This window comes from Osmerus eperlanus, chromosome 6 (assembly GCF_963692335.1).
Source record: "Osmerus eperlanus chromosome 6, fOsmEpe2.1, whole genome shotgun sequence".
Taxonomy (NCBI): domain Eukaryota; kingdom Metazoa; phylum Chordata; class Actinopteri; order Osmeriformes; family Osmeridae; genus Osmerus; species Osmerus eperlanus.
The window spans coordinates 5,049,964-5,065,196 of NC_085023.1; the positions used below are offsets into that span (position 1 = coordinate 5,049,964).

At 42.5% G+C, this 15,233-nt stretch overlaps 1 protein-coding gene across 2 annotated transcripts in view; it reads right to left on the reverse strand.

Moving 5' to 3' along the window:
• Positions 1–1,573: 1,573 nt before the first annotated feature.
• Positions 1,574–15,233, reverse strand: part of abcc2 (ATP-binding cassette, sub-family C (CFTR/MRP), member 2) — a 63,517-nt gene continuing 49,857 nt past the window's right edge. For both annotated transcript variants that reach the window (XM_062463119.1, XM_062463118.1), the window contains 5 exons: positions 15,059–15,202; positions 12,621–12,779; positions 11,860–12,026; positions 6,681–6,875; positions 1,574–2,461 (listed from right to left, as the gene is read on the reverse strand). In XM_062463119.1, the coding sequence (XP_062319103.1) occupies positions 2,332–2,461; positions 6,681–6,875; positions 11,860–12,026; positions 12,621–12,779; positions 15,059–15,202 (795 nt within the window). In that variant the 3' untranslated portion in view covers positions 1,574–2,331. The remainder of the gene's footprint in view (positions 2,462–6,680; positions 6,876–11,859; positions 12,027–12,620; positions 12,780–15,058; positions 15,203–15,233) is intronic.

The window sequence follows — 15,233 nt, forward strand, 5'->3', positions numbered from 1 at the left end:
CAAAAACAAAGTGAAGCATTTTCTTTTAACCGTTGGGCTGTCTCAGACCCCCCACATTGCAAAGGTTAAAATAAAATAATTTGTTTTTGTATTGGGTAGAATTGGGTAAACACAACGATGGTTCGTTATGAACCTTTGGGTCATGTGACCCGAAGGCAGCACAAGGGTTAAACGAGTGTGTGCACCTGTGTGTGTGTGTGCGTGTGTTGGAGAGGGCTTGAAGAGGAGTGAGAGACAAGAAAGAGACGTAAGGAGAGATGGCAGAGGTCAAAAGATAGAGGAGGGAAATAGACGAAAAAAAGAGAGTTGGGTAGATGGAGGACAGGCGGGATGTAAAGAGGAGACAGGGGAAAAAAAGAGAATTGGAGAGATGAAGGAGAGAGCAGAGGTGGAGAAAACGAGTAGAAAGGTGGAAGGAGTGGAGAGGGATGTACAGATCACCATGAAAGAAGAAAGGGGTTGAACATTTAAATATACTTGCTTTTATGTTTTTGTTTTCCATTTGCAACCTGCTTTTTATTTCACAACTTATTTGTTGACTGGGAACTTGCATTTGGGTGCCTGGTTGGGCCTCTGTACATAATACATGTGTCTTGGGACAGCATAGGAGATTATACATATTGCAAGATATATATATATATGCATATATGTGTGCAAATACTGTATATGTACATATAATTGGATGGCCATATGGATACATTGTGTAGTGTAGTACATACTGTACTGTATAGTTCAATATATTGCATTAATTGAATTGTTTACAGTTGGATTTGTGTATTTATACATTTAAATGCCCTAGCACGGGGCCTTTAGCAAATACAATCTGTCCTGTGTCTCTTACAGCAGAGGGTATGTTTTTGTAAGTTTCTTTAGTTATTTAATCAATGAATTTGTTAATCATCGATCTTGGCGTTTTCCCTCCATGTTTTGTCACAGCCTTAGAGCTGGGTGTGTGACAGAAGGATCGCACAACTGCAAAATGTAAACACAACTGGAGACAATCCCCGCATTCACTCTTTCTCATGCCAACTGCAACACAGTTAGCTAATACAGAAACTACAGTACATTAGCTGGACACCCCCCACAAATCAAACAAATATTCCCCCATCAATAAGCCACAACTGTCCCCTGTTTCCACCAAAGGAAATGTCAGGATCTCTAAAATGTCTAGTGAAAAGCCTGACTTACTGCCTTGTCTCAATAGCACCGGTCTCCCTAGGTCCCTTGATTAATAAGATGTGTGGCGTGTGCATGATGGGATTGATGATATGGATGTGGATTCAAATCCACAGGAAGCGTGCCCCTTCCGCCGCTGACATCACTGAAAACCAGAATAAATTATCTTGCCTAGAGCTAGTCAGCCGAACATGATCAAAATCGCCACCTTTTTCTCTACAGGTGGTCATAACCAACATTGATACAAGCTCTGGAGGATGCTAGGTTATCTTTCTACTCTTCAATGGGGTCTCAAAACTTCATACTGTCCATCTCATTCAAATAGATACAGCTCGCTTTGATAGGAGCACAGGATCAACTGGCATTCATCAATACATACTCGACCAGTCTTCAAAGGCAGAATAAAACTGATAGCATTCATTTATTTATATAAATTAAAATAGTGTACAATTCCACATTGTTTGATCTTACCAGTGCATACATTGTCAAATAGTGATTCCAAAAATCATAATATCAAACAATAACAATACCTTTTTTTACAATTTAAAAAACAATCAACAACCAATTGACACTTATGCAGTACTGTATAGCAAAGAGAAAGCCTTAGATGGGTCAGGTGGCTGAGCGGTTAGGGACTCGGGCTATTAATCAGAAGGTTGCCGTTTCGATTCCCGACCGTGCCGAATGACGTTGTGTCCTTGGGCAAGGCACTTCACCCTACTTGCCTCGGGGAGAATGTCCCTGTACTAACTGTAAGTCGCTCTGGATAAGAGTGTCTGCTAAATGTAATGTAAATATAGATTAGAATAAAGGTTCTTGCAAGATAACATGTAAGTGTACCATAAATATTATGAACAGAAAGCCAGTAAACTACTCCAACATGAGACCAGAACAGTGGTCTTAAACATGGTTGGTTATCATTATATAGAATTTCACCTGTATAATACTGCATGTTTGTATTACATGTTTGTTTTTGTACTAAAATGTGCATATTTCACTTTTATTTAGAGACAATGAATTGGTTACCATTAGCTTGCAAGCAAATGTATATTTTTTAGTAGCTATAGGTGAAATTTTCTGCATCTTCCACTGGTCCCATGAAAGGTTTGCATTGTGGCGATGCTGTCCAAAGCATGTACAACTGTCCAAGTTTCATCAGAGTGTTGTGTAGTCGATGGAATTGATCCCAGCATCCTTTGCCATTGCATAGAAATGTCCTTGCTTCTCAAAAAGGCTGGCAGGAGAATCAAACTCTACAATCTTACCCGCATCCAGCACCATCACTCTGAAAGAGAGGAGAGGAGGAGATGATGAGGGGAAGAGAGGAGGATTTGGAAAATGGTAGGAGCCAGGGGCATTTCTAGGATTCAAACAAAGGGGAGTGGCACGTTTGCGCACGTAGCTTGCAGCAATTTCCTTTGGGGCCCATTTGGGGCCGCGGATATCGATTGTTTGAGACAGTGAATAGAAAGAAAAAATAAATCAGTCAAAAAATTAACATTTAAAATATATATATTTTTACAGCCAATAATGGCAAATTATTTAGGGGGGCTGAAGAAAATTTTAGGGGGGCTGAAGAAAATTTTAGGGGGGTTTCAGTCCCAATAGGCCTAACAACGTCCCTTGTAGGAGCAGAGGGTAAAATCCTAAAAGGTAAAAAAAATATCAAATGAATCAAGTTTAAATTAAAATATTATGCAACAGACACTCTGTTACCCAATGCACACACAACCATATAATTTATTTTCCAATTGCATCATTTAGACAATTTTGTAATCCAAACCCCACCACTATCTCAGCAGCTTACCTGTTACACAACCACAGAAATAATTGAATCCTTCCCTGTCAAGCTCTATACTTAGTATGGCATTGTTCTGCTCTTCCAAACACCACTATCTTTCCTTTCATCTTTATTCAAGTGCCCACAAGGCCAGCTAGACTCCATCTGTCATCCCAATTCTTCAGAGAAATGGTAAAACAGCTGCCATAAGATCCTCTGGGAGATGCTGAGATGGTCTCTGGCAGATGGGCTAAGCATGCACCTGGGAACCAACACTGTGTGTTTGTGTGAATGAGAGAGAGAGAGAGAGAGAGAGAGAGAGAGAGAGAGAGAGAGAGAGAGAGAGAGAGAGAGAGAGAGAGAGAGAGAGAGAGAGAGAGAGAGAGAGAGAGAGAGAGAGAGAGAGAGAGAGAGAGAGAGAGAGAGAGAGAGAGAGAGAGAGAGAGAGAGAGAGAGAAATGGAGACAGACAGTGATTGAGAGAGAAGTAAAAGAGAGAAACAGATGGAGACAGAGAAAGGCAGGTCACGATTGTTTCCAACAACAGCAGCAAGAAATATCAGCTCCTGTTAAAATCTAAATATATGCTATAAATCCTAACTACAAAAAGAGAGGCATTTGCCAATCCTGCTAGATTACCCTATATGAAGACCCAGATTGCAGGCAAACATCTGCATATCAAAATATCGATATCCGCACCAATGGGACAGTTTCAATTCAAGGAAACTACTGTAGTGTCCAGGAATATAACAATAAGTTTAATTTGTTGAAAAACAAAGTACCAAGTAATGCAATAGATTAATCTAAAGAAGCAGAACAATCTACCTACTGCTGCCCACAAAACAGACATGAAAAAGAGCGATGAAGAGATCTCTCAAACACACAAGTCTTTCATGAACATGCGGGAGTCAGGTGGCTGAGCGGTTAGGGAATTGGGCTAGTAATCCGAAGGTTGCTGGTTCGATTCCCGGCTGTGCCAAATGACGTTGTGTCCTTGGGCAAGGCACTTCACCCTACTTGCCTCGGGGAGAATGTCCCTGTACTTACTGTAAGTCGCTCTGGATAAGAGCGTCTGCTAAATGACTAAATGTAAATGTAAACATGAGGGAGAGGTTCACTGAGATAGAAATAGAACTGTTACAACATCCATCCATCCATCATCTTCCGCTTTTCCGGGGATCGGGTCGCGGGGGCAGCAACCTAAGCAGGGAGGCCCAGACTTCCCTCTCTCCGGCCACTTCCACCAGCTCTTCCTGGGGGACCCCGAGGCGTTCCCAGGCCAGCCGAGAGACATAGTCCCTCCAGCGTGTCCTGGGTCTTCCCCGCGGCCTCTTCCCAGTGGGACGTGCCCAGAACACCTCACCAGGGAGGCGTCCAGGAGGCATCCTTATCAGATGCCCGAGCCACCTCAACTGGCCCCTCTCGACGCGGAGGAGCAGCGGTTCTACTCTGAGCCCCTCCCGGATGACCGAGCTTCTCACCCTATCTCTAAGGGAGAGCCCGGACACCCTGCGGAGAAAACTCATTTCGGCCGCTTGTATTCGCGATCTCGTTCTTTTGGTCACTACCCACAGTTCGTGACCATAGGTGAGGGTACCACACTAAAGGAAGTGCTAGCAGATGACAGCGCTGTGAGAGGAAGTTAAAAAGCTGGTGCAAGAAAGCGAGCGTCACAAGACTGTAGAGGCCCCTCCCACTGAACAGACAGACCCTGTCCTGCAATACAACCTCCGCAACATGTAATTGACCATCCAAGTCCTCCCAAACCAACTGTACTCTGCCCCTAGCTTAAGACATGACAGCCCTGTAAAAGACACACCTACAGAAGTGGCATACTGAACATGGTGTACACCTTGTCAGTACATACTGAAAAGTAACAAAACAAAGTGGGAAAAAAAAGTGAGTAGAGCCCCTTCACAACAAGTCTCACCATTCAGCGAGATGAGCAACATCCAACCAGTCCCTTATGACATCAGTAGCCTTACACATTAGCAACATAAATAGCAGGGCTCCCACCCTCTTCAATGTCTACATAAATGCACTGGTGAGGGAACTGAAATGGTCCACAGCACATGGTGCCCCTCTCCTCGACCCAGAAGTTTTTTATTTGCAAATGATCTTGTGCTTTTAACCCCAACCTAGGAGGGACTACAGAAACAGCTAGATCTGGTGCACAGAGTTAGTTAGACTTAGGCACTGACAATACATGTCAAAAATACAAAAAACCTTGCTTTCTAAAAATGATTGAATCTGTTATAAAACCCATTGCACCATGTTGAGGGAAATGGCCAATTGCACAAAATGTCTGTGAAGTCTGGGGCCCACACACAAGTTCATAATGTGCCAATGGGAGAAACACCCAATGGAAACCATGCAAGCAGAATTCTGTAAAACATATTAAGAGTTCAACACAATATCCCAAACAAAACCTGCAGAGCTAAATTGGGAGTGAGTGCCAAAGTGATGAAAATACCTTTCATCATTCTCAATGCCCTAATATGATGAAACCAGATGAGAGTCCTCTCAGGCAACAAGTTCTGAGGCTCTGATCAGAGTGTTGAGACACCAGCCACACGATGAATCCAAAACAAATAGCAAAACAGCAAACACAAAACGAAGGCACTCATTGGAAATGCATGGCACAAACTCCAAACAATGAATACTGCTATCTGGCTTTGAATCGAAACTATAGACCGGTAAATTACTATCAAATCGAATGAAAAGCTACAAAAAACTATTTGCTGACTCAGTGAACATGACCTGGGTATTGAAACTTGGAGTCCCAGAGAAGTAGAAATCAAACTCAAATCAAAGATTTTTTTGGGTGTTGAAAACATGCCTTACCTATTAGGTAAGGCCAACAAGGCCAGAATTGTGACTACTACTAATATACCAATAAATAAATAAGAAAAAATCACAAGTTCATTGTTCTTTGTTTGACTTCATACACACATTGTTGTTACATGATATCATGCACTGTATAATATGTTCCTGTAAAATGTCTGAAAATTTGTGTAAAGGAAGTCTGCATTCCAAATGTACTTATCTGTATCTATCCATATAGGTGTGGTGAATGATTTCAATTGTCAATTGCAGTTGTATACCTGTGTAATGTAGTTACATGTATTTACAGAATCACAGCACTTCACTCTTTCCACATTATGTTAGGTTACAGCCTTATTCCTAAGTGGATTCAATTCATTTTTCCCTCAAAAGTCTACACACAATACCCCATAATGACAAAGTGAAAGATAGATAGATAGATTCGCAAACGTTTTCACATTATCATTATGGGGTATTGTGTGTAGAAGTTTGAGGAAAAATATGAATTTAATCAATTTTGGAATACGGCTGTAACATAACATGTGGGAAAAGTTCTGTGAATACTTTATTGGTGTGTCTGTGTGTGTGTTTGAGTATATGTATGTGGCTCTGATTTATGTCTGTCTATTTTTCTGTAATCCCACTGTTGGTTTGGCAATAGGAAAATGTGTTCTTTGATGCAAAAAAGCTCATTAAACGTAAAGATGGAGAGACAGACAAGGAAAAGAAAGAGAGGGGGGACAGAGAGAGACAAAAAGAGTGACAGACAAGAGAACTGGAGAGAGAGAGAGAGAGAGAGAGAGAGAGAGAGAGAGAGAGGGATGATGATGATGATGATAAAGAAAGAAGTTGTTGAGAAGAGAAACAGAAGGATGGGATGGGCGGTGAGGCTTCTGGAGTACCTGCTGCTGTCCAGGATGCTGTGGAGGCGGTGGGCTATGGTCAGCACGGTGCAGTGGGAGAACTCCCTGCGGATGGTGGTCTGGATCAGGTCGTCTGTCTCCAGGTCCACAGCTGCTGTCGCCTCGTCCAGGATCAGGATACGACTCTTCCTCAGCAATGCCCGGGCCAGGCACAGCAACTGTCTCTGACCAACACTGGGGGAGGGGGGGGGGGATGATAGGGTGTTGATATGAAGCAAAATTACACGCGTATTATTGCACGTACGCACGCACGCACGCACTCATGCTCCTGGCATATTGATACATGTGACACGCTCTGGTGAAAAGGGGCCGTTCTTAGCATTGCGTATTTTCCGCTAGGAGCCGGGGTTTTTTTTATAACAGTTTTCCCAATCTTGCATAAGGTTGAAGTGTTATAGAAACAGGAAGCATTTTCATGTTGAAGGCACACACAAAGGCACACCGCACACACACTCTACACACACACTTTGACAAAAAACCTCCCCACCCCACAGGAAATCTAGCAGCAGTAAATACATACGTGTGAAATGTTATGGATATAAGTGAATATATAAGTGATATAAGTGTTCAGCAGCTATGCACAAACGCAAGCATAGGCACACACACGCATACACAGTGGCTTCACACTAATGACTAATTTCAGAATAATTTCCCCTGGTGGCAGTGTGCAAGTGGATGTTCTATAGATAGGTGTTAGGTGATAGAGAGATGGCCGGGGGATGGATGGACGGGGTATGGACGGATGGATGTAGGGGTAGGGGGCAGGATAGATGGAGGGATGAAAGTGGAGGGGAGATGAAGGGATGCATGGAGGCTTTTGCACATGAATGATCTCGGGACTAGCTAGAAAGAAACACTCAAACAGCCCTTGTCGACACAAATGGAAAATGAGAGAAGGTCAGACTAGAATTGATCAATTCAAATTAATTGGGTGCTTTGACATACTCCTTGATGAAAAAAACCCAAATGTTTTCTTCATTTTTGTAACCTTATGTAGACAGAACATTAACAGATTATCTGGACACAGTGCATCACAACATCTAGAATGGGTCTTGTTGTATTAACAATAGGAGCCTTTGCAAATTTACAGGTTATAATTAGTCAATCCTGTGAACTTTATTGAACAATCCCACAGTTTCACTACCACAGTTCCCAACCTGGTTCAACTTGATACTCTGTATCTGTGGCAACGCGAAATGTCACTGATGGCTCCATTCATAGAGGATGTGCTAGTTCTGACCAGTACAGTTATGTTTATGCATGAAGACAACAGGTTTTTACTAACCAGCTCAGCGTTTACAATGTGAATGCATGTTCCATTACCGGCATCATCCATTACCGGCATCATTCATTACTATTCTAAACAGTTGTTTGCATTCAACTATCAAAGTAATTCACCCCAACCTTTAGTCTATAAACTGCAGCTGGGGTATTCAAATGTAAATTGACAGAAATAAAAACATAAATAAATATAGCAGCAATGGCAGGTTTCTCCTCAACATTGCAAAATTTTGCTAAATTGACATAATACAGATATGTATTTCATACATGTACACAACATTTCCAGACAATTGGAGCAATGGTTGATTTTAAATCAATTTTTGAAATTCTTCACAAACTGTCACTGTAGAGAAAAATCCATGCTGCTGACAATATGGGTTGAGACTTTCCTGTTCTCCATGAGCAATAAGGCATGCATACCAACTTTCAGACATCTTGGCCTGATGGGGTCAAAATGCCACCCTTTTGAAAGTTACAACTTTGAAGCGTGTTCTGTATGATGATTACTGTATGAGTCTGTGTGTGTGTGTGTGTAGAAGTGTATACACAAACAGTAGTCAACAGTGAGCGATCTGTCAAAAGCTACAGGCACTTGAATAATGGCAGCGAGTACACAAGAGGACTTTTTGTGGAGAACGCAAGACTGCAGGAATGTAATTAGGAAAGGCTGCTCCTCCTCTTAATGCAAAGCTCCTTCCACTACATGGAAATATGCCACGTACATAACAACCTAAAAGGTGTCTCCAACTGCACACCAACTCTCTTTACCATTTCCTTGTTTGATCCTGTTTTGGTTGCGTGTGAACTGTGTCGTGTGAGACCTGTTGGTGTACTCAACACCATGTTGACACAATGATTGAACAGGACAGGTCGGCGGATGTGGATCCGTGTGTGCGTGTGTGACACACTGTGCCCACATGGATGTTTAAGGTTGTTCAAAGAAGACATGCTATATCAAGTTACAAGTGACAAGTTACATCTGTGGTGTTGTGGGTCAAATTTGACCCGGTAGTAATTATGGGTGGTTTAAGCAGGAAAATAAACAGTACATGTTGCCTAATCATCATAAATAACTAAAAGGTCAGCAACACAAATACTATGAATAAAAACCTACAATAATAGTATATTAAATATAGCTGCAAACAGCAATGCGGGTTAAAATGGCAAAATATTATATGAATTTAGATCGTAGAAGGCCAAAGTTGGACAACAAGAGAGCAAAATTACTTCATGTTTGGCAAACAACAGGCTGAATGGAGATTTGAACTCAAAAGCATTGCATTTGCAAGGCAGCTTCTATCCTCTCTGCTAAACATCTACTGATGAGTTTTTATAAATAGAAAGGGAAGAGTATTAGCTTTGATCAGCTTTGGACAAACTTTAAGCAGCTGTAATTCAGTCATCTTTTGACATATCAAAGTGACATTTACATTTATTCATTTAGCAGACGCTTTTATCCAAAGCGACTTCCAAGAGAGAGCTTTACAAAGTGCATAGGTCACTGATCATAACAACGAGATAGCCACAAAACATTGCGAGTAGCCAAAACATGAAGCACACATTGTGAACAACCAAAATAAGTGCCAAAGGGAAGAACCATAAGATCATGTAGTTAAACAAGTTACAATTAAACAACATGAGCTGCTATAAATGCAAGTGTACCTGTGGAAAAAAAGCAAGCAACAATAATAAAACAATATATCACAGCGAGTACAAAAATTTAAGTCAGTTACCACTAACCACAAGAGCAACAAGTCTCTAAGCAAGAGTCATTGTGATCCTTGAGGAAACTAACATCGGGTCAAGCGAACCATTCCTAAGTACCGAAATTGTGCACTGTACTTTGGAGTAATGTCCTATTGAAGTCTGTAAGGTTTGTAAAATTATCTGTCAAAAGCATTTGCATTATTGACACATAGACATTGAGGTAATGTGGATATTTACTAGTGGTGGGCATAGATTTTTTTTATTTTTTATCTAGATTAATCTCACTGCAATCTTGGAATTAATCTAGATTAATCTAGATTAAAATGGCTCATTTGAATTCCGCCAAAGGCATTCAGAATAGTGATAGTTCGCCTCGCAGGTAGTTTGTAAAATGGGTCACCTGTGGCCGCCTGGAGAACAAGCTCGAGCCTATCATCTTCAACCACGCTGATGGGCCGGCAGCTGGTGGTAATCCACTGAGCGAAGAGATTAGTGATCATCATCTTGGCTGATAGAGCTGTGCTGATGGGCTTGCCTCGGTTGCACTCAAACATAGTAGTTTGAGGACGACTCTTCCCCTGCGCTACATCAGTGCTTGGCCCGGTATCTTCCGCATTAGCTAAGGGATGCTTTGTGTTTAAGTGGTATTTGAGACTGGAAGAACTCCTACAGTAAACTAATTACGCATTGCACAAGGTGCAAACAACCTTAGTCTTGTCGAGGTTTCCATTGGGAAGCTTTTTAAAAATACATTTTCCCTGAAGCAAACCCGGCGGCTTCATAGCTGCATCCATGTTAGCACGTTACGTTTGATGTGGTAATTTCATACACAAGGCATACACACAGGTTCGAAGACTCGTTCTCGCCCCCTACAGTGCCATTCGGCTAGGTATACATCCGCGCTAAAATATCAAGGTGAAAGTCATCATAGCTTGCGTAGTATAGACCCAGCTCCCAACCCAACTTTGAGAATAGATTAACGGCGATATTTTTTTTATCGCCCGATAAGAGTCTCACGTTAACGCAGCGCGTTAACGCCGATAACAGCCCACCACTAATATTTACATAAATAAACTTTATGCAGTCAATTTGTATCTCATACCTTATTCTTGATCACCCTATAAGAAGACCCTGACTTTAGTCAATTGGTTCATTAGTTCACGAGGAGAAGATTTTTGTAGGTTTTCACTGTACAGCTAAATCTATCATGGCAGACATTATGGGTCCTTCAGGCTATTTTGTTCCTTATGAAAAATGATGCATGTACACCAAGTTTCAGAAGAATTGGAGCAATGGGGTGGAAATGCCATCACTTTGAAAATCAGACTTTAGGGCGTGGCTTGTGGCGCCCCCTACAGTCAAATGTGTCCCATATTTGGTGTGGGGTACCCACTTGGATGTAGTATCAATGTGCCAAATTAGAACATTTCTGACCAAGGACTTTTTGAGATATTGTGGCGCAAGGAGAATATAAATAATAAGAAGAAGAATACCATCAAAAACAATAGGTTTCCTCCTACCGGAGGAACCCTAAATATTTGCAACTATTAGCAACAGAACATTGGGTTTGAACTTGTTGCGTGTCCACTTGTCTTTTAACATGAGATAACATCTCCTTTGCTCCAACCCTGTCTATCACAATAAAAATTATTAGAATGTATTTCTGTGATTTGATTAGACAAAGCTCTGAGACAAATGTGCATAAATGCACAGGATTGGACAGACCATGGCCCTGGGATGGTGTTTCTTCACCACAGCTGGAGACAGAGAGAGGCTGCCCAGTGACCGTGCAGCCACACGGTCTGTTTTGTCCAATTCATTTGTTTGTTAACGTTACGTTTGATGCTGTTTGGTCCATTTTTGGCACGTTGCTGGCGGCAGACAAGTCCCTTCTCCAGCCGCGCACATATTGAGAGACTCCCATGAGGTCCTTCCCCCCTCTTCGACCCAGAGCCGTAAGTTTGTTTTCAAATATGGATGGGAGGATGCGGCCGTTCAATAGAATGTTCTCGTGTGTGTGGGGGAGGGGGGACAGATTTACCGTTTTGAAAAAGTGTGTAGGACATGTCCGACCCATGTATACTGGAATCTAAGCTCCTGCTTAAACCTCATGCTATAAGAGGGATGTACAGGAGTCCCCCCCCCCCCCCATGTGTTGATATTGACGTACCTGAGGTTCTCCCCCCCCTCTGAGACCTCATGGTACAGTCCCTCCTCCAGCGCCCCCACGTAGTCCTTCAGGTGGGACAGCTCCAGCACGCGCCAGATGTCCTCGTCACTGACGCTCTCAAACGGGTCCAGGTTCATCCTCAAGCTTCCTGAGAACAGAACTGGGTCCTACACAAGAGCATAAGCAGGTAAGTGGGTGTGTTTGTGTAGGTGTTTGTGTGGGTGCATGTTGTCATGTGTGTGTGTGTGCATATTTGTATGTATGTGTGTGTGGGTGGATTTAATTGTTCCCTTTTTGGCTGACTAATTAATATGTGTGTGTATTAGTTTGTGTGTGGGGGCGTGCATTAGCATGAATGAATGTGTGTGTGAATGTGTTTGTCTAAGTTTGTGGTGTGTGTGTTACCTGTGGTATGATGGTGAGTGTGTGTGTGTGTGTGTGTGTACCTGTGGTATGATGGTGTCTGTGAATGTGTGTGTGTACCTGTTGTATGATGGTGAGTGTGTGTGTGTGTGTGCGTGTGTGAGAGTGTGTGTGAGAGTGTGTGTGTGTGTGTGTGTGTGTGTGTGTGTGTGTTAGTTACCTGTAGTATGATGGGGTGTGTGTATGTATCTGTGCTATGATGGTGTATGTGAGTGTGTTTGTGTGTTAGTTACCTGTGGTATGATGGTGAGTGTGTGTGTGTGTGTGTGAGTGTGTGTGTGTGTGTGTGTGTGTGAGACTATGTGTGACTATGTGTGTGTTTGTGTGTGTGTGTGTACCTGTGGTATGATGGTGAGTCTGCTCCTCAGGTCGTGAAGCCCCAGGGTAGAGATGTCCATGCCGTCGATGAAGATCCGCCCCTCTGCTGCCTCGATGATCCTGAACAGGCAGTTGGTGAGACTGGACTTCCCTGCTCCGGTCCGACCCACGATGCCAATCTGTGTGTGTGTGTGTGTGGGGAGGGGGGGGGGGGAGGGGGAGACACAACCTTGAGAACCAGGGCTCTCCCACCCTGTTCCAGGAGAGCTAGCTTCCAGTAAGTATTTGCTCCAACTGGCTGCAACTAATTTCGCTTTTTACACAACACCTGGTAATTATTAGAATCATTGTGCTAGATTAGTGTTGGAGTGAAGACGTAAAGGGAGGTAGCTCTCCAGGAGCAGAGCTGGAGAGTCCTCATGTAAGCATACATCTTCAGAAACTGAAAACCTACAATTGACCTACAATTGATCCATTACACTTCAGTTACACAGAGCCATCTCCATTAAATGACAATCTAGAGCAGATTAATGACAAATCATTTGGCAGACACTTTTTTATCCAAAATCCAAACTTTGGGAACATTTTGTGGAATAGTCTGGTGGCTGGTGTTCAGGTAGACCAGACCTGGACCGCGGGCCAAACCCAGCCATTTGGCTGTCCCAGTCCGTCCCGCGTGAGGTAAATCAAAACTTTAAAAATAAATAAATGAATGTGTTGACCGGTAGGAAATCTTTAGTCCTGAAAGACTACAGTGATGAGGCGTGTGATGGCATTTTTTGATATAGTTACTAAGAGTGTATTTTTAATAGACTGAAGTTGTGTTTAAACAAATGGATGTTGCAGTTGGTCTTAAGGTATTTATGGTGTTGGTTTATGATGCCTGATTGAGAAGCTAGGGGCACAGAGGTTGGGGGATGTTTGAGTTCTGTGGCCTAAAGGGAGAAGGGTAGATGGATCAGTTGATCTAGCAGCTCTAACCTTTTGGCCAAGGAGATTGTGTCCTGTGTCCTGTTTGTGTTTCATTAAGGGTATCCTTACTGTCCCCATTTAGAGAAAGAGCCGTGACATCAAAAGACTTTGGTATCTTGACCTGGGGGGTTATATTGTCTTAACTGTCACTGACCAGTGTTAACCAATCACAGAGACCACTGCATTGATGAATTGATCATTTATTAGGGCATCTGTTTTAAGTGTATAAAAGCACAAGCTTTATGATTGTTCTTCATCACTCTTGCGAACGACCTGTGGCTAGCACCTCCTTCATAATGACTGATCAGCAAAGCTTTGTTTAATATTACGTAATTGTATAATCTAAATAAATTGTAATAAACCCACATCTCTTGACTACTCAGATATACACAGTGCCACTTGAATTTCCATCTTTACAGGCGATATACATACTGTATGCGCGCTTACGCAGCCTCACCGACAGGAGACACTGAGTTAGCTGTTGGTCAACTTCAAAGTGCGTATACTTATCCTGATGTTGTTATTGGTTGACAAAATATCAACTATCACGTCGTATGTATGCCCTGCATCGAAATAATTCCTAAAAATAGTGTAAGTATCTTCGGGAATACTCATGTTTTCAAAATAGGCGCTTTTCCGTGTTTTTCACCTCTCCTTCCTGTTTGTTCGTCTGTTCGTCTGTTCAATCAGGAGGGTCCGTCCTCTGCTAGATAGGCCCTACCTTTTCCGGTAGAAGTTAATGCCGTTGTGTTTCATGATTTGTTAAAGTGTTTTCATATTTGCTGTTGTGTTTTCCTATTTGCTGTTATGTTTTCCTACTTGCTGTTTTGTTTTCCTATTTGCCATTGTGTTTTATGATTTGTTGAAATGTTTTCCTATTTACTGTTGTGTTTTATGATTTCCTGCCACCGTACCACAGTTTGAAGTTTACAATAGACACAGTAGTGTGAGTTGTCACAACTGTGTTTTGAAGCCAAAATCACATGCAAATCGTGTGTGATTATTAAATTAACTGAAATTAGGGGGGTGCTATTTCAGATCTAATATTTAGTTGATGGACTGCCACATTTGGCAGCTGAACTCTGAGTTTTTTTTAAACGCTTTCACCCCGGGCCGGCACAGTCCCCGCACAACCTGTCATGTCTTTTCATCGATCTTATTCTTCACAGTATCCATCCTTCTATCCATCTCTACAGCAATTCCATCTATCTAGTCATGTCCTTCCTGTATCAGTCATTCTACAAATCTGCCCATTCAGCCATGGCAGAGCATCTGAAGCACATGACTCCATCTTAACAGCTGATTGGCTTAGGGGTAAAGCTTGCTTTTTACAGCACAACTTTAATTCCTCTGTCAGTAGAACTCCTGCATTTGAAGACTCTTATTTGGACTGTTCAGGACAACAAAGGACAGTGTTGCTCCCATTTTACTGTGTCGGAAACAGATACACACACACACACATTTAAACCCACACACACACACCTACCTTCTCAGTGCTGTCGATGTCACAGGTAATGCCATGCAGAACCAAGTCTAGTTCAGGTCGGTAGCGGACCTTGAAGTTCTCAAAGCGCAGCCTCCCAGCCTCGGGCCACTTCTTATCCGGTCTGATGTCTGTCACCCAGGCAGCCTACACACACACACACACACAGGGAGGTCAT